A 19,343-nucleotide genomic window follows, 5' to 3' on the forward strand; every position below is an offset into this window, starting at 1 on the left:
ATACGCTGTCCATGCCAAATCTTTTTTTTTTCTTCAAAGTATGCAGCGCTCCCTATATGGAATTAATTATTTTAGGACGATAAACCTTAGAGGTGGATGAGTTATACCAATATTTTTCCTCTGACAAATTCCAGATGAATTCTTTTTTTTTTGTTTAAGTATGGAAAACAACTGTCAAAATAGTTTGTGCCTTCAATCTGTATTGCAGTCTCCAGACAGATTTAAGGCTAACACACATTGCTTCAGGTAGACTGAGTGTGTCGCAGATTTCACTTACTATTTTTTGAAGTATTTGGAAAAGAAGGAGAAGGAAACACAAATCACAATGCGGTTCGTTATTTCGGCGTCTGGATGTTTCATCTAACATCCAGATATTAAGATCTCCAGCCCCCAAACGCCACCCACGGTGATGTTTCCCCCTGTCAGGCAAACAGTGTTTTCTTTTTCCGGCATGGTCATCTCACCCTACCCTTTCATTTAGATAACGCGAGTTTCTCTCTTTACCGTTAATTCATTTTTTACTGCATGGAATGTTTACCATCAGACAGGTGCCTATGAAGGAATGTTGTCATTCAGGGGGGCCAGATCTGTACAGGAGACATTTTGTGACAGGTTTATATTCACTGTTACAGGATCCTGTGAGTTTTCAGGCTGCCTGAAAACTGAAATGACAACTTAACGTTAACACGAACGATCAGGGAATAGTACCTGAGTAACATTTATCTCTTCACCCACTGAGATGCTTGCCTCAAGGATACATCGCCTGAGTGAAATACAAATCTATTTGCTTCACAGCTTCCACACTTATAAGCCAGAGAACAGGCCCAGATAGCGCGCACTCTCCTCTGCCCTTCTATAATTTAGGGGTCCAGATTTACTTTCTCGTGCACGCGTATGAGCGTCAGGCGCGCGCATGCTTCCACGGCGCCGTGCATTTCTTCCGAACTGCACATTTTGATGCGCCCAGGAGCTACGCACAATGTGTAGCAAGTGGACGCAACGCATTTTCTGAATCCGGTTCCGGCGTGCCGACGACACCGATGCCTGTGCCCACGGACCGACGAGCGCACAGGGCTTCTTCACCCGGACAGCACTGAATGGTAGCAGCTGCGGGGACGGGTGCGGAGCGAGCGTTGCCAAACCCGGAGGGTTTCCTTGCGGCTCGCGGGACTAGAATGCTCATCTGCGTGTCTCGTCGCGAGCGGATGACAGCCTCCACGCAGAGCCGTGCAGAAAACTTTCAGCTCTGCGTCTGACGCCAGGGCGAGAGGGGGGGAGGGAGAGAGAGGGGGGGGGGGGGGGGTTCCTGTTGAGATTTTTTTTTGGAAACCAGGTCCCAGGAACGGGCATCATGCAGGTGCCAACTGTGGCCTCGTCACCGCAATGACTCGCTCGGCGCCGACGCGGTTCATCGTGCCACGCCAAGCCCGCATAGTCAGATGCCATTTTACCCTGCGTGCTCCCGGTGTCTGGAGTTCCCACATACTGGGCCCGTTGTGTAATTAGAAGTTCGTGAGGCAGAAGCGAACCCGCGCCGGTGCGATGAGACGCTGCGCTGCCCAAGACTCCGCGCGCACCGTGTGCTGATCGCCTATGGGTCCTGCGTGCTCGAGCTCCCGGCTTCCACTCGGCGAGGTGTGCTGCGGGGCTACGGCGCGCCGGCTGTCGGCTTCACATCTGGACCGCCTGGCTACTGTCACCTGCGGCCTGTTCGGACGGTGTCCTCCCTGAACCCGCGTGTGTTACAAGGGGAACTGGCTGCGATCGCCCCCGGATGGCGTCGTGTTAGGGAGACGGGGCTGACTCATTTTTTTTTTTTGGCCCGGGACTCGTCGTGACCGGTGATCCACCGGAACACCGTCGTCCGAAGCTGGACTGGCCGACAACTAGCGCTTATCCAAGCTATGGATTTTGCGTAGCCGAGAAGTCGCGCATGTTTTAAAGGCAACGCTAGGGTGACACTGCAGTCCTCTCACCACATCGGCTATTTCGTCGTCCGACAGAAAAAAAGATAAAAAGAGTGAAAGTGGAGCATTGTCCGTCGTACGTATCGGCGCAGTGGGATTTCTACGTCTGCTCGGCGTCCCCCCCCACCCATCCCGCGGTGACGGTTATGGGTCGGAAGCGGTGTGTCGGTGCAGATTGTTCCAAGATGGCGGCCGGGTGCTGCGGGGTGAAGAAGCAGAAACTGTCGGGATCGCCCGGGTCGGGGGGTCCCGGCGGGGTGGGGGCGGGAAGCGGGGTGGCAGGAACCGGACATTGTGGCTCGGAGTTGGGGATTGGCTCCTCCGCGACCGTTGCAGCAGCGGCGAACGTGAGCAGAGCCAACGGCCTGGGGGTACCCGGGGGGAACGTTAGCGGCGGCAGCGGCGGCAGCAGTGGCAGCGGCGGCGGCGGCACGAACGCTCTGTCCCCAGCCCCGGCCGGTTACACTTCATCCGGCCTCTCCCCGAGTCTCAGCCCGGGACCCGGTTCGGGAAGTGGCGGCAGAAAGATGGTGGTCTCGGCGGAGATGTGCTGCTTCTGTTTTGACGTGCTTTATTGCCATCTGTACGGATACCAACCTCCGAGAACACCCAGGTTTACAAACGACCCCTAGTGAGTATTGTTCCCTCTCTCTCTCTCTCTCTCTCTCTCTCGGTGTCTTTTGTTGTTCCGCTGCATGTCACAGACCTGTGTTATTTTCTCCCCACTAACGTCCACCGAGGCACGCTCGGCAGCTGTGCACGCGGGTCGCGCTCCGGGTCCGGGGGCACCGACTGTCACGTCGAAACAACGTTCGGTTCGCGGTGAATTTAAAGAGGGGAAAAAGAAAGTCGCGATCGGGGGTTCATTTGTCCAAGTTGGAACTCGGGCCTTGTCGAAGAGACACCGGCCCCGCAGCCCCACTAGCATCACACCGGCGATCAAATGAATGATCGGATATGATATATGATATATGATATGATACGATCGATCGAACCGTGTTCTCTGTCACTTGTGGATTCCACGTCGGCACTCGGGGGGAAAAACATGTATATATATTCTTCGATGCGGTGTCCAACTCGAGTAGCGCGAGCTAACGTTAGCATAGCCCGCTGGCTGCTAGCTACCGCCAGCTCCAAGAGAACGAGGGGGGGGACGAGAGAGATAGTGTCGTGCGTGTTCTTTCCGGGTTCGTCCGTGTCCGTCCTGTACTCGACGGGTCGGAGGAGGTTGTAAGTGCCAAGGAGAAGGAACTCGTTCTGACATTAGTGCTAATCGCTCACGTTGTCCCTCGACACATAAGAGGCTTAGCTTTGTTCGCTACGAGCCGCGTTAGCTCGGCGAGGAGAGGAGAGGAGAGGAGAGGAGAGTCTGGCCGAGTCCGAAGAAGTTGGGTTTTAATGAACAACGTGTTGGAAGGTTGATACTGTGGTCGGGCAGATGTTCACACCGCGACGGGCTCTGTGCAACCAGGGGGCCGAGTTCAGCGTCGACCGACGCGGAAACGGTTGGTCGATGCTTAAAGCACTTGGCAGCGTCGAGCTCTCCTCGCGGTTACAACTGATACTGATGCAGAGACGATATGAACCAACACTTTGAAAGAACTACAATCAAACACTGCGATCATCCCGTTGAAGCAAATGCCGAATGTATTTCTTGTGTGTGTGTGTGTGTGTGTGTGTGTGTGCGCTCTGACCCACATATGCATGTGATTAATAAATTCATATTTTTCTGCCTGCACTCTTGCGCCCTCCACTGAAACTCGTTAACCCTCCCGGGGAAGGCGTCGTACTGTGGTCACGTGGGACTTTGCAGGCGATTTTTGGTTCGTTTTTGACATGCTCGTTGTCGAAGGGATTGTTTCCAGTTGCAGCCCACATTAGCTGAGGGTTCCAGTCTAGTGACCCCGACGTGTGTGAAGAGGCTGCAGCGACTGGACGAGGGTCATGTCTAAAAACAACAGTAAAAGTCATTTCTGCATTGTGGTTTTTAAATGCCTCCTCTGTCATGTGGCCAATTTAAGTGTGTCAGGTAATTCAGTTCAAATGTACAGACACTGAGATACAATGTTGCATACATGTCAGAAGCATAAATTATCCAAGTATGTATTTATATAAGTCATGTCACCACCGTCAACATGTTCAGTTATAATGCTGGTCTATTATGGGAAATCATCCCTCATATATATATATATATATATATATGTATATGTATGAGAATCTAAATACACACAAACACACACACACAAGCACACACATATGTGTGTGTGTGTGTGTGTATGTACTGTAATCTTTCTCTCTTTTAAAAGGGAATCACCTCCAGTAAACTATAGGCAGCCAGCTTTGCATGTTCACACTTGTGAACCAACCAAAACTCACCTCGGTGGCGTGGTAAAAGCTGAATAACTGACAGGTCTGAGTGGATACAGCTCACTGTACCACACCCTCCCGATTTCCATACATGGCTGCCTCCTCACACACTCACTGAAGAAGATATTCTGCCAGTCCTTTCTAATAGTATTCCTTTGGACATACCCACAGACCAGTCTGGCGAACCAGATTATTGTTGCCAAAGATGAAACACGCATAAAAATAATCTGGCCTTCCCCTGAATTAATAAAAAATAAAAAAGTCTTATTGAAGTCCTAATTTCAAATTGTCCTACATGATCCTTGATCCTTTCTAACCATCAACTGACATCACTTCTGTAATCAGGGCAAATTGAAGTGCTTAATCTCGATTGGGAGAGCTTTATGTCAAATCCCGTGTTTATTGTGTCATACATTGTGAAGTGTGAGGCTCGGGCTCATGTGTAGTTTATTTTCTGAGTAACTCAGTTTCAGCTTACATATTATTAGCAATGTCTTTGCGCTTTTAACCACAATATACACAGCATTGTTTATTTTATTCGCAATGGGAGCTCCTGTCCCCCTACCTCCATTTACAATAGACGGTATCGTATTGCCGCTAAGTTTGTATCTGACATGTTCATTTGGAGGAGAAAAGTAACCCCTGGATAAAGTGTAATTCCTAAATATCAGACACTGGGGGGTTTTCCCCTAACCTTCAGTTTATGAAACCAAGGTCTATATCCAACCAGCTCCTCGTGAAATGGAATGTAGCAGACTTATGGTATGTGGTGTCCTTGACACATGCTCACTTGGGGGCATTGTCAGACCGCATTATCCAAACAACCACAACATTCTACACAGACACAGGTCACTGCAATGTCAGGGCCTCAGACCGTAGCCATTTTTGTGATAATTATTTCGAGGCGGTTTCAAAAGATGTAAGGAGCAGGAGCCATGGCTTCTCTGTCAATGTGCCCTTTATTACGTCAAATCGCAGATGCACTGTTTGCTGTCTACACTGGTGCCTGGCTTACATATTTGAGCCTTTTAGTAAAAACAGCTTCTCTAAATCGGGGCCCACGCGCCGAGAGCCGGGACTGTATTTAATTCCTTGAGTTTACAGCATATTTTGTTTTACATAACTTTGCTTCATTTTGACTGCAAAAGGACGGATGGACCGCGCTCGCCAGTGAGCAATGCCTCGCGTCAGGTACGTTTGCACAACTAGCGAGCTGATTTAGCTAGCGAGCGTTACTCGCTCGTGTAACAGGTTATGTCCGTGGCAAGATAGCCAGTGTTAATGACATCTGTAATCTTGATATTCAATGAAAACTCCACTTTATACTGTAAGAAACATTGCATTTCTAGCTATATTAAGTAAGAACTGCGAGCTAAGACCCGTATTTCAAAGTGCTAACTAGCTAGCAAGCATGTTAGCTTGTAAGAAATGTGCTTTTTTTCCCCACCGTGCTACCTAAATGGTGAACACCAGCAATTTTTGATTTTACACCAATCTCTCCCCCCCCCCCTCTCCATCCCTCGTTTTGAGGACAAGACCAGAAGACGCCAGCTTTTCCGCAATGTCGGAGAGGGAGAATTTAACCCAGGAAAGGTAAAATGAAGCCATGGGAGCGCTGCCATGCAGGGAGGTTCGAAGGACTTCTGGGTAAAGCCGGTCTAAGACATCTACAGCCCTTAGACACCGTGTTGCTTCTGTTTGAACAATTGGCAGTTGTCAGATTTACTGTAGGTGTAATGTTTTGTTCCTTTGTAATTTACATTTGTGTTTTTTATTAATTGGTAGTTAATTGAATCGGATATGGAAAACGTTGGAACTGTTGGAAGCTAAAAAATAAAATTTGACATTTTATCAAAGAGGAAATGTCTCATGTATGTTTCTTATTGTAAAATTGGATTTTAAATGCCTTTTTATTGGATATGTCTTAAATGTCTTTCCTGATTTCTTTTTTCATCATTTATTTCATCTGCATTCAGTTCTAATAGGTAAGAGAAACATTGTCGCCAAGCGTTGCTGTAAAGTACTGTCCTGCACCTGGACAGTGTCTCTACAGTGTCCACGATGCAACACAATACATAATCACTGTAGTTATGTCGAAGAAAATGCACAAGACATAAAAAGACTCTTATGGTTACACTAAGGCTTTATTGAAGATGATCCGTTACACAGCCAGTGAAGAACATTTATTTAAATCTAAATGTATTTTTATAAGTAACCAACAGATGACTGGAAAATGGGACTTAATGGTATCAGTTGTTAAAAAGGTTGTTTTTTCCTTATGTAGTTCATGCTGCACGTCAGTCATGCGTTGTTTTGTGTAATTTTGGCTACTGTCCACTGTGATGCCTACCAACGGTGTCACTGCACGGAGTATTCTTCTCTCAAGTGCCCCCATGCAAACCCAAATGAGATACCTTGTTAAATTGTCATCACCACATCCTGTGCTGAAGCACTGTTCCCGCCCTTTAATGCAGTCTATAATTGTGTTATTCACCCATTTTGTTTTTCAATCAGAAAAGTGGTAAATTTTTATATCTTATCATTTAAGGAACTCATGTTTTCCGCATGGCTGATTTACACTTTTTTTTTTTTTTAAACGAGAAGCAGTTTCACTCCCCAAAAAAATTTGGGGGAATCCCAAATAACAAACCAAAGTGCAAATTGTTATTGTTTCAAAAATAGAATTGGTCATCCAGTCATGGGTGGACATGTGATCAGAGTCAACGATAAAAAAACTGATTCATTGTGGTGAAAACGAAAAAGTTGCCCTTATGTGAATTACAACTCAGGAACACTAGCAGAATTAACAGCAATGTGTGCTGTTAACAAACATTTGCACGCTACAGAAACATCCACCCTATCTATGTTATTATAGTTCAGCTACTTAAACATGAAGTTTTGTTCTGTCCTCTTTTTCAGCCCGCTGTTTGTCACATGGAAAATCGGAAGAGACAAGCGGTTGAGGGGTTGTATAGGTACATTTTCTGCCATGAATCTGCACTCAGGACTCAGGGAGTACACCCTTACCAGGTAAGCAACGATGTGGAATGAGTTTTCTTTGTGTCGAGCTGTGTCGGAGCATGCTCCTTGTGCATGCAAAAAACTTTATTAAATCTTATGAGTTTAATTTCTGCAGAATTATGTGATGGTGTGTGGAACATGTGTCTTGTTTCTTCCCACAAAATATTAGAAGCAATGGTTTTAATGCCCTAATGTCAAATTTCCAAGTTTTATTTTATTTGAATACATATGTAACTATGATTTCTAATATGGTACAGTACTATGCTATTAGGGATGGGGCTCTGCTGGAGCTGGACACGGGGATACATTATTTCTGTTTAACTCTTATCAATGCTTTATTGCACGTTGTATATTTCTTGATGTCAATACATTTTCTCAGGTTTTTTAAAATTAACATTTATTACAAAAAAAGGAAGAAATTAGGCACCCAAAAAGAACAGTCAGTGAAAAAAATGCTCAGATAAATACCTACTGTTTACAGACTATGTATTAGCACAACAACACTCAAACTGTGCTAGCAACACATTTTATCGATCAAAATGAAAGGCACTGACAAACAAAATGTACCAATAATCCTATGTACTATACTATAACTCTATAATGTGTGGATTACCATAAATAATATTGTAATTCTTGTAAAGTTGTGATTACAAAGAGTTCTTGTGTAGTTTGGATTGTATCTTATACCCCTTTCAGACCAACACAGTGACAGGGGTGACACCAGCGTTTGTCATCCTACCGGTGGGTTGAATGCAGGCTCATCTCAATTCAGTATTACTGTTACTGTCTTATTAAATATCATGTAACTTGTGACTCCTCTAACAAGGGAAAAAAGGGCATGAGTGGGTATGTATTTGGAGTAACTGATACGTACAGAGGATCATTAAATTGTGTGTTGTATTTTTGAGTTGAGTCTGGTGTGGAATGTTGTCATCGCGCTTTTTGACCTGAGGGCAGGCGCCTCTGACCTGTCAAATACACTTAGGCACACACACACACTCACATACCTCCTTACTGGTAATGTGCACACACACATATTGCAAACAGCAAACAGCAATATGGACAGACGTTAACAGTGATTGTGCTGCGACCACACCGCTCTCTGATTTTTCTAGAGGGCAATATATTGGAGATAAGGATGAGGACACCTCGTCACATGTAAAATTTGAGCGGAAGCTTGCCCTCAGCGAGGAGAGTGTTATCTCGTCTGTCGAAATCCTGCACACATTAATCTAACCGTTGGACATTTTTATACTCAATTGTGACAACTGCTCTGTGAATTTCCTCCTGTAATGGTATTTTGCTGTGTGATTCTTGTGTCTGCAGTGCCCTTAAAGACAGCCGCTTCCCCCCAATGACAAGGGATGAGCTGCCTCGCCTCTTCTGCTCAGTGTCTCTTCTCACCAACTTTGAAGACGTCGGCGATTACCTAGACTGGGAGGTTAGACGCATTCTTTTTGCTGAAGCATCATATCATTTGCTTCCAGAACTTTTGTTCCCTCACAGCTCAAATAACCCGTCTTACTCCTAATTATACTCAGGCGTCCACATTTCTTTGAGGAAACCAATTCCCTAAATGAGATCCTAGCAAGAAGGTTTTTGTGTGCCACAATTAATTCAGATAGATAAGGGTGTACTATACTGGTGCTGTGCATTTTTCTATTTATGAAATTTATAAATTAAATAAATGTAATAAATTAAATATTTATTTATTTATTCATGCTATGCTGCTGGAAGTTGGCGGAACATTCAATAACATTGAATTCGGTTGTTTAAAAGAACTTCTTTAATGAACTGAACAGTTTGTTCTCTTTCACGACTTTGACCTTGTTCGATTAGGCGATTTAATGTGGCTTAACGTATTCTTTCTTTGTTGTTCCTCTCTCACTTTCTAGGTGGGTGTTCACGGTATTAGGATAGAGTTTTTCAATGAAAAAGGATCAAAGCGCACCGCCACCTACCTACCGGAGGTTGCGAAGGAGCAAGGTGAGATCTTTTTGTGCCCCCCAAAAAATCCAGCCTCATCTGCGTTTGTAAATACGAGTCTGGATATTCAGGATTGTGTGAAATTTTGTTTTCATTAAGGTTGGGACCACATTCAAACCATAGATTCCTTACTACGAAAGGGAGGTTATAAAGCTCCCATCACAAATGACTTCAGGAAGACCATTAAGTTAACCAGGTAAGATTACACTCGTTTTGAGTGCTGCTGCATGATTTGGGACAATGTTGTGTAAAGCCTCTGTGGCTCAAGAAGAAATCTGATAAATCCAGGGTCTGAAGACTACAAGTTGGAAAAAATGATATAAACTGTCAACCTCAGTTTTTCGTCAATGAAATCTGTTGACATTTCAGTTATTTATTTTTTTGTCATCGAATGATATTGAGCATTTCAGTCAATCTTGTCCAGCCAGTATTTTCTCCTGTCGAACTTAAATTTACATAAGATTTTATTTCAACCAGTGTGTGAGAAAAACAGGTTGAATGATTAAGATGCACCTCTGCAGGTTCCAATTTGCATATTATTTTTCAACCAATCAGCAACTACTCTGGAGCCCAATACCTTTTTAAAAATAACTGTTTAAAATCAGTGAATTTCCAAAAGCGGTCTACGAGACAGTCAGTTTTCTGCCAAAAAAAAAGAACAATGTTTGTTGTTCGGACGGAAGCTTTCAATGTAGGGCTGCAACTAACGATTATTTTCATAATCGATTGATCTGTCAATTATTTTCTTATTAATAGTTTGGTCCAAAAAATGTCATAAAATGGTGAAAAATGTCGATCGTGGTTCACAAACCCCAAGATGATGTTTTGTTTTGTCCACACAACGAATATATGTAGTTTACTCTAACAGAGGACCAAAGAAACCAGAAAATATTCACATTTAGGAAGCTGAAATCAGAGAATTTTGACTATTTTGGGGATTCAAAAAACTACTTTAACCGATGAATCGATTACCAAAATGGTTGCCGTTTAATTTGGTAGGCGATTACTAATCGGTTAACTGTTGCAACTCTACTCTAAAGTATGGTACGGACTCATTTCCTGGACACTGATTGAACACAATCACAGTAGATGCAGTTCTGTTTCTCGTCCCAGCCCATCTGGCGTTTACCGACACGTCTTTCCCCACTCCCAGGTACCGTAGCGAGAAGATGACAATGGGTTATGCAGAGTACATCGCCCACCGTCAGCACCATCACTACCAGAATGGCATTGGGCACCCTCTACCACCCTACAACCATTATTCCTGACAGCGAGCCGCATGACCAATCATTGGACCTCTCCGCGGACCTTTTCCCAGGAGAGCCCGCCCCCTCCTGGTCTAGCTATTTCTACTACTGTACCATTTTATGATGATAGTTTCCGTTGCCATGCTGGCCGTCTCCCCAGACGTTGACATGGCAACGGGGTGGCAACGAATCATCGTTTGATTCTGGCAAGAAATCCACGTTTCTTTTTTTCTTTTTCTTTGCCTGTGGTTAAGTTTTTGCAGCATATGTATACTTCTATCTATAACCCCCTTTAATCACGTTTGAAAAATTAACAAATAAATAAATTTTATTAATCTTGCGACTTTTCAGCAAACCTAATCAGGTGTTTGATTCTGTGGATGGAAGGAAGTCTCTTAGTAGATTAGCTTCACACTTATATTATTTAGGTTTTGCTACGATTTTACATTTACTAAAAACAAATCTTCCTTTTGTTTTCTTTATCTTAATATCCAGACATGTATACCATGTAGCGAGGCAACTGCAGTTCTCAAAGGCTGTGTCATCTCTTTCTGATTCCTCTCAAAAAAAAAAGAAGAAAAAAAAAGACTGACTCTTGAGATCGTTTGAGCCTTGTAAACTCTTGTAGTGTTGTAGTTGGAACTATTTATGGGGATCTGTATACTCCAAAGTATAGGTAGTAGGATTGTGATGCCCTTTGACCAGCCTTTGCTGGATGTGTTTATTGTTTGAGCTGTGTGATTCTCTGTGTGTGGATACGGACATTGGTCTGCCATTAGATTAAAAAAATCGGTGGAGTAAATTAGAAATTGGATTTTACAAGATTACCTACAGAGAGTTTTTGGGGGGAAACCCCACTCCCTGCGTATTTTTCGTGTTTTTTGTGGTGGAACCTTTAAAATTTGAACTGCGTTTGTTTGGCGAGAGCCTTCTGGCTTGTTCCCTCTTTTTTTTCAAATTATAGTAATTGTGGAGGAAGCCATTTTGTCTGAGGATACTCATGTATGGGCTTTAATGATTTCTGCTTTTCCCCCAGCATTGGAGGGGGCGACCAGGTGTGATTACAGGTCCCCGAAGTGGGGGAGAAAAAAAGAAAGTGTGTGCATGAACAATGCTTTTGATTTACTGTACCTGTCTTGAGTACCTGAGTTTACTGGCAGGGAGTCACTTAACAGGGACATGCTATAACTACTTAAAGCCATATTCTCTTTTTACTCCACACTTTGTAAGAGTCGTCTGTTGTTTGGCTTGAAGTGTTTGCGTTCGGCGCCACTTACGCTGGTGACTCTTCAACCAAACTCACACCGAGCAGACCTCAGACGGGGCTGCGTCACGAAAATACTTGTCGAAGCAGCGGTTTCAGTCATTTGTCCGGTGTTTCGTATATTGCCCGTGTCGTGGAAACTTTGTCTCGTCTTTCCAGAGTGTAGCTAACCACTGTCACTCGTCCATGAAGTATCGTTGTATTAAAAATTGTCATTTTTTCGAAAATGCAGACCCACAAAAGGCAGTGAGCTAAATTGCAGCATCTCGTCTGTGTCATTTAAGAAGTGCGCGTCATCGTGGGGTTCTTTTGATTTACGCTGGTTGGAACCGCACTACCACCGTTCTCCTCTGACTACCATTGATCTGTGTGTCCGCGGCACGGGGCACCATTTTTTGTTTTGTGGTCTGTTTGGTCAGTGGCAGTAAGTTTTAAGCAAACACAGTTGAATTAGTTTGCGCCAAATCTCTGCATGCGGGGGCCCCACAGTTGAGGTCTACAGATAAAAAGCCAGGGCTTTGTAAAGGTCTTAAGAAGCCATTTCCTATCCAAACACCACTCGTGAGTGAGCGTCCACACACCACACTAGGGTAGATTGGATTCACTTTCCAGAATGTTTCCGTTTGTGAAGGGTCATCACGAGATCTGCTCGTTCTGGGTGATCGTTTATTTTTAGTTTTGCTAACTGGAATTTTTGAGAGGTTCTCGTTACTCGTGACCAACATCCCTCTACGAACAGCCTTTACTAACTGACAGGTCATAATTATTTTTCTTTATGCAAAAATGTCAAGGGCTTTTGGCACTCCATCCACAGTAACCCCCCGAAATGACCCAGATTTCAGTTGTGTTGCCTTAAAATGAATGATTTAATAAACGATTGGACCAGTAGGTGACGCTCCGACTGTTCCTCCGGCCCGTGGTTGGCTCTTTCCCAGCTCCATCTTCACACCACGGCGTCGGGAAGGGGCTGAGATGATCAATACTTCCTCAGACGTATTGGGGCTCGTGATCCTACAGTCCCCCCGTTAGCTCCCCAGTTTGACGTCTGAAAGCTCCACGTAGACTTTCCAAACGCACCCTCTCAAACTAGCGTCAGACGCTGCGTTTAAACCCTCAGTGTTTAAACCCTCAGTGTTTAAACCATGGGACGACAGTTTGACAAATGCACGCCACACTACACACATCACACGACGAAGTTTATCGAGAAGAACAGTCGGGCCTTCACTGCCTGGTCCATTCAATACAGCACAACCGGAATATTTTTCTTTTCTGCTGCAAAACCAAATTGACCATGCTCTTTTACATATATGTCTTTGTATACACATGCAATGTATTCAGTTGCATGTATGTCTGAGTATGAGACCTATGGTTTTATCCATGATTATGCTTGATCTACAGCTTAGACGCTCTTATGAACCGTTAAGAGATTTGAAAAGACAAATATGGTGCTATCGGACCTCATATTGGGGTGGTCACAGCTCGTGACTGGTCATGCGGACTCATCGATCATATCATTACTTTATAGACATTGCATGTAAGATTTTCTCTTTTGGTACATCGCTGTGAAATGAGTCACGGCGGCCGCTGGTACAGACAGTGGCCCAGAGAATCTGTGTTTGGTGAGCGCAGTGTGGGATCAACTTCCTATTGGAAAAAAACAATAACCTAGATATACTTTTAACATTTAATGAAGAAAGACAAGTCCTGGCAGCAACATGTCATGGGGGCTATGGAATGTACTGTCTGTTCATGTCCGCCATAACAATTTAACAGTGGTATACTCAGAGAAAATCCTACATGCGTTACCTTTACTATCCTTGATATATGCAGATCTGTTCAACAGGTGTTTTGTTTTTTTCCTACCAGTGCAAGTCAACACCCCTGCAGGTTTGAAAGGACATGAAGTCAACACGTTAACCCCCCCCCCCCCCCCCCCCCCCCCCCCCCCCTTAACTCCCCACACTGTGGCCCAACCCCACGGCCAAGTTTGTCAAGGTGTGATGTTTTGTCGTTTCAGTAGACGGTGGCGGTAGTTGTGCGTTTGACCCCCCCCCCCCGAGCAAGTCCCCTCCACCGTCCTTCTAGCTGCTGAAAGGCCGAGGTTAATTTTCGAGGCTCTTGCAAACCTCTCTTTAAAAAAAAAAAAACAACCTTGTTTGAAGGGTAAGTGTCCCCTACAGCAGGACGCTGAGTTGACGTTTTACGTAGAACACGCAGAACATAGTCCTGGTTCTGTACTGATTAACTGTTTAAAAGCATTGATACCTCATGGGATTTTATGGAACGACGTTTCGTAGTTCGTTGTAGCAGACCGTGTTTTGGTTCCATACCGGGGTTCGAGTTCAGCCTCAGCATTCCTTGTGTGGCTCTTTCTCATGTTTCGTGGAATGCTCAAGCTCATGTTACCTTCGTATGTTTGACTGAACCAAAGATGCCAGCGGCCATGCCCAAATGCTGCTCTTCAGGCCTGGCTTCCTGTCCTTCCAAAAAACGCCCCTGCATTTGACAAAATATTGTATGTCTATTTTTTTCTTTTTTTTTTTCTTTTGCAATTTCTCAACTGTCTTGACTTACGAAGCAAACCAATTTTTCAATTAATTTTCATTGAGCCCATCACTACATGGCATCAATGATGGTTAAAATTGGTTGCAAATTGTTGTTTCTTATTTTGTTTGTTATTATTATTATTATTATTATTGTCATCATCATCATTATTATTATTGCTATAATCTACAAAAATGAAAATCCCATGGTGTGCCTCCTAGCTTTATGGGTTTATAAATGTTTCTTTTCCCTAAAGACCAGCAGTTATACTTTGTATAAAAAGATGGATTTTTCCTTATTTTTTATGCCATTAAAGATGAAAAAGCCTGTTTTCTTTACTCTGGACCCAGTAGCTGCACTGGTATACAATCGCACTGATAGATGAATAAATAAATAGAAAAGTAAAAAAAATGACTAAATGAATCAATAATAATAATGATAATGAAAAATGAAATAAGAACTACAAGTAACTTGTGTTTGAAACTTTTATTAAAAAAAATATTTTTTAAAAATGATATAAAAAAAGAAAATGACTGTTTTTGTACATCGAATTAATTCTTTCCAGAAGAATATTTTGGATCTAGTTTCGAAATTATTTTAGTGGTTTTCTATGTTCTGAATTTTTGAGACACTGACTTCTCAGACGTGTCACTGTACAAAATGACTTTCTGTTGCAGTGGCCTGATGGGCTGGGAGGGTTACCTGGTGTAACTCCTCATACCAACTTTTATTTCTTTTGGATCTTTTTTTTTTTCCCTCTGCTTTAGTAACTTGAAAAATGTTGATGGAATAATATGAACTGGGAACTTCAAATCCATCCCACCCTGTAGAGCTAGACCCTTCCCCTCTTCCTGTTGAATTGCTGTTAGTGTGACAAGATTTGAAACGGGCATTCATTAAGATAGTATGACTCCAAAAGAAAACACAAAAAGAAATGTACACACACAAAAAAAACAAAAGAAAAAAACTAAATAAAGCAAAAAAAAAAATTGCAAAAGAAAAGTGGGGAGGGTTGAAAGAATATATATAGAGTTATCTGAGTATGTAAGCAATGGATGTGAAGGTAGTAGTTTGAAACATTATTACCTTTTAAATCATTTATTCAATAAAAAATACAAAATCAACTGAAAAGAGAACATGTGTCGTTCAGTTTTCTTTCTGCACATACACCCACAGATGCAGTATTTTGGAATGAAGGGTGAAGTCACAGTTTGTCATGTCAACCTTTGAAACAATGGTGTAGATATAAATATGACTGGAGATTGTTCCATCAGGTGAGTTACAAACCACACCTCCCTTAGTTTGGTCTAAGTGAATTGGTTTTTCGGGCCTCTGCTGAATGCTGGACTCGGTCAACAGGTTTCCGTGGGACGGTTTTTCACTCAAGCCGTTCTTATGAAAAAACTGTCTGCGATGAGGTCTGTAGATTATCCTGGCTAATCCCGTTAAGAGGGGCCACATTTGATTTACACCTGGGGTATCGGCTTGGTTGCAGAAAGCTTGAGATAAATTGTCTCAAAACCAGATTAAAACGGCCGCAACAAACAATCCGTGTCTAGGCACCACCAGACATATTCAAGAAAATATATGAACCGACTCCTTGTGAAGAAGTCCCAGCTCTAGTAGTGTCCATCAGTGTATCGGTGCTTTATGTGAAATAACTTAAGGCATTACATTTTTCCCTCTAAAAACTGTGGACTAGCAGGAGACCACGCAGGGACTACAGCTCTGGGCTAACTGTAGCTCCTCCAGTAAAGCTTAAGCATTAAGTGAATATCCCAGAATCAAGCTACAAGATCTGCCTTCACAAACCTCCAGTGTAAACTAAACGATGGAGCTCGAACTGCTGACAATGATCATGTGTGTTGATGAAAAGCTCTGCAATAGCTGCTAAATGGAGATTGTTTGATATTTTTTTTCTGACACCATTTGCATCAGTGGCAACTATCTCTTAAAAATCTTTATAATCCAACGGGTCCAAATTTAGTTGTGGTTCTAACCCAGTTGAAAGAAATCACATATAACTATGCTAAACATTGAGCAATATAGTCATACAGCATATGCACAGAACGGGGGGAGAAATTCAGGTACACATCAATACCAACCATCGTCACTAAAGGAAACAAACTTCAGACACCAAGCAAATAAATCAGCACATTGCATAAACACGATAACTACATGTCCAGTATGTCCCCATTTGACCGTCGTGATATTTCATTCTAACGCCTACATATAGCAAAGCCCAGACAGAACAGATTCCAACGGTGTGTTTCTTATCTCCCTACGAACACCCGGCATCAAACAAGCAGCCGAAGAAGAGCAAAAAGAAAAGTTTGTATCAAACAGCGACATACATAATTTTGAGACACTGACTTCTCGGACGTGTCACTGTACAAAATGACTTTTTCTGTTGCAGTGGCCTGATGGGCTGGGACGGTTACCTGGTGTAACTCCTCATACCACATTTTATTTCTTTTGGATCTTTTGTTTCTCTCTGCTTAAGTAACTTGAAAAATGTTGATGGAATAAAATGAACTGGGAACTTCAAATCCATCCCACCCTGTAGAGCGACATACATAAATTATATATTGAATGTTTTGTCATGAAAACATGTGTTTTGAAATGGCTTCGACCTATCAAATTCCTCACAGTAGTTTGCACCCCTCAAAGTTAGCGAATGGTGTTGTTGACAGGGATTTGGAGGCGGTTCGTCGGTTCCACTGGCTCTGACGGTTCAATAGACGTGTCTGCCGCACTACAAAGATAGATTTTAGAGACAGATGAGTCTTTGTTCAAACTGTAGAATTAGATGTAATACACACTTACAGAGACTACTAAGGCCTGTAACTTTGCCCTGCTTCACTTTATCAGCATGACATTTTGCACAGATAATGTTGGAATGTTGTTCTATGGATTCAAAGAGGAATGGGCTTCGTCTGCATTATAACATAGGGGATATTCTCTCAGAATTTTTGAAATCTTTCATTTATGTTGTGTTCCATCTTCATTTACTCTGACCCAGTAACATTTATACAATTTCTTTACACCTCTGCTGAAATCTCACAAGTGTTACCTTGATATAGATACCAAGATTATTCATATAGACATCATAGTTTCACAGATAATCTTTTCAATTTTGGAGCACGGCCATGCGAAAAGGTCTTCAATGGGATATATTCTTTGGTTCTGTACTACCGCACAGATCACTGTGAAGATTTATGGTGATCATCAGTAACACACATTGGTACAAGCCAGGATCTGATTAATTTCTATGCCATACATTTGATTTGGATTCAAGTTTGATTCATTGTGTGGGTGCATCGTCTGCATCCTTTTTGATTTAGGACTATAATTTCCTTTTGCGTTTACATTTTTAATTACTGTGGTTTTTACTGCCCTATATTTGGTAACAAGCCCCGAAGCTGTGGCCACGGCGAGCTGCACACATGGCTAATGTGGAGCTGGGATTGTAATGAGGAGAAGGATCCTCGCATGCTCCGCCCGCCCCCCATCTGCCAGCATCCACACCAAAACTGCTCAGCACCAAGTCAGGAGAAGTCCGGGCAGGTGTTTCCTAAAATACTTTCTTTCTGCTCGTCACACGATACCCGGGGCAGCGTGCCCGGAGATAGCTGAGTGGTTCGGGCTTGTGATGCCAGTGTGCAGCCACACATGAACCCAGCGCTGGCCTGAGATCAAATTCAACCAGCACTTTATTTTTCTCTCCCAAGTCTGCCTGTAGGCGTCCGTCCGTCTGAATAAATGATACCGACGAGCGATGGAGTGGACTGGTGTTGTGAATGCAGCCGACTCCACCGAGGTCCACTTTCAGTCTCAGTGCACTTTATTTCACCCGGAGATTTATTCTGTATTATGCGCCATTTGGGTTACAAAATGTGTCAACAGTGTTAGCTCCATCACCCTGCTGTCGCCACCCTCCATTTCCTCTGGAAGCGATTGTTCCTGTGCCCACCAAGTGCCTGGCTGTTTGTTGTGCTGAAGAAGCCAAGAGAACTTCATTGTTCGCCAAGCACTGGAAGTGAAAAGATGCTTTTCTATCGTCTCTGTCTCACATTGAAATGATAACGGGGCCTGGATAAAAGAGATGGCCAGATTCCCTGTGGTCACTGTACTGTATGCATCTGATTCTACACTTGAAAATAAGAGCAACTTTTTTCCCCCCAGACTCTTAAACCAGCATCCCCTCGGGGCCTCTTTGCAAACCACTGCGGTGTTTTATAGGTGGACCTCCTCTCTTGACTGTCTGTGATGATGAGGTGCTACCGGCCTGTGGAAACTCTCTGCAGCTCACTTCATTCAATATGCTGCACTCAAAAGCTTTCCACTCCAACAGAGTAGACAAACGGTGGAAAAAAACACGCCTGCATGAATAATGCAACGACTTAGCGCCGGAGTGTTGAAAAGTGGGCTGCTATTTAAGGAATGGCTCGACACAGTTGTATCACATTTGATTAATCTGTACAAAAAAAAGTTGACCAGCAAATATGAAAAATAAAAAAATCATTGATCATTTTACCCTCAACCCTATGTTCCCTCAGCCATAACCTAGGGCCTAATTTTGATGCGGGGGAAATGTTATAGAAATGAGGTAACATGGGGCTGAGGGAACATAGGGATAACCCCCCCGAAGAGCATCGCGACTCGGATCCCTTCGTTCGTTCTCAAGAGGCGTTCAATAGAATCGAGTCGGTTGCGACTTACTACACTTACACTTACTAAACGTCAAGCTGTTTAGTATCTATCTGTCTGACCATCTATCCAAATCCTTTAGGGAATCCTAACCCTGTTCACTGTGCAAATGGAAACAAAAGAATAATATTCCCTTTTTACCAAGTAATGACATTTAAGTTTTCCAAAAGTACATATTCAAAATGACTAAGTACACAGTGAACACGGTTGGAACAGATGCTTCGTTTACACCAGAAC

At 43.3% G+C, this 19,343-nt stretch overlaps 1 protein-coding gene across 1 annotated transcript; it reads left to right on the plus strand.

Moving 5' to 3' along the window:
- The first annotated feature begins 935 nt into the window (after window positions 1-935).
- ammecr1 (AMMECR nuclear protein 1) lies at window positions 936-12,405 on the plus strand. Its single transcript, XM_035624171.2, has 6 exons — window positions 936-2,598; window positions 7,254-7,364; window positions 8,682-8,796; window positions 9,251-9,341; window positions 9,441-9,537; window positions 10,495-12,405. The coding sequence occupies exons 1-6, from the start codon at window positions 2,114-2,116 to the stop codon at window positions 10,607-10,609; spliced, it is 1,014 nt and encodes a 337-aa protein (XP_035480064.1). The 5' UTR covers window positions 936-2,113; the 3' UTR covers window positions 10,610-12,405.
- Window positions 12,406-19,343: the final 6,938 nt, after the last annotated feature.

The sequence above is a fragment of the Scophthalmus maximus genome, chromosome 2 (assembly GCF_022379125.1).
Source record: "Scophthalmus maximus strain ysfricsl-2021 chromosome 2, ASM2237912v1, whole genome shotgun sequence".
NCBI lineage: Eukaryota > Metazoa > Chordata > Actinopteri > Pleuronectiformes > Scophthalmidae > Scophthalmus > Scophthalmus maximus.

Coding starts and splice junctions, on each gene's coding strand:
- ammecr1 (XM_035624171.2), top strand. CDS start 2,114: ATGGGTCGGAAGCGGTGTGTCGGTGCAGATTGTTCCAAGATGGCGGCC. Junction 7,365..8,681: donor AGGGAGTACACCCTTACCAG/GTAAGCAACGAT, acceptor TTGTGTCTGCAG/TGCCCTTAAAGACAGCCGCT. Junction 9,342..9,440: donor GGAGGTTGCGAAGGAGCAAG/GTGAGATCTTTT, acceptor GTTTTCATTAAG/GTTGGGACCACATTCAAACC.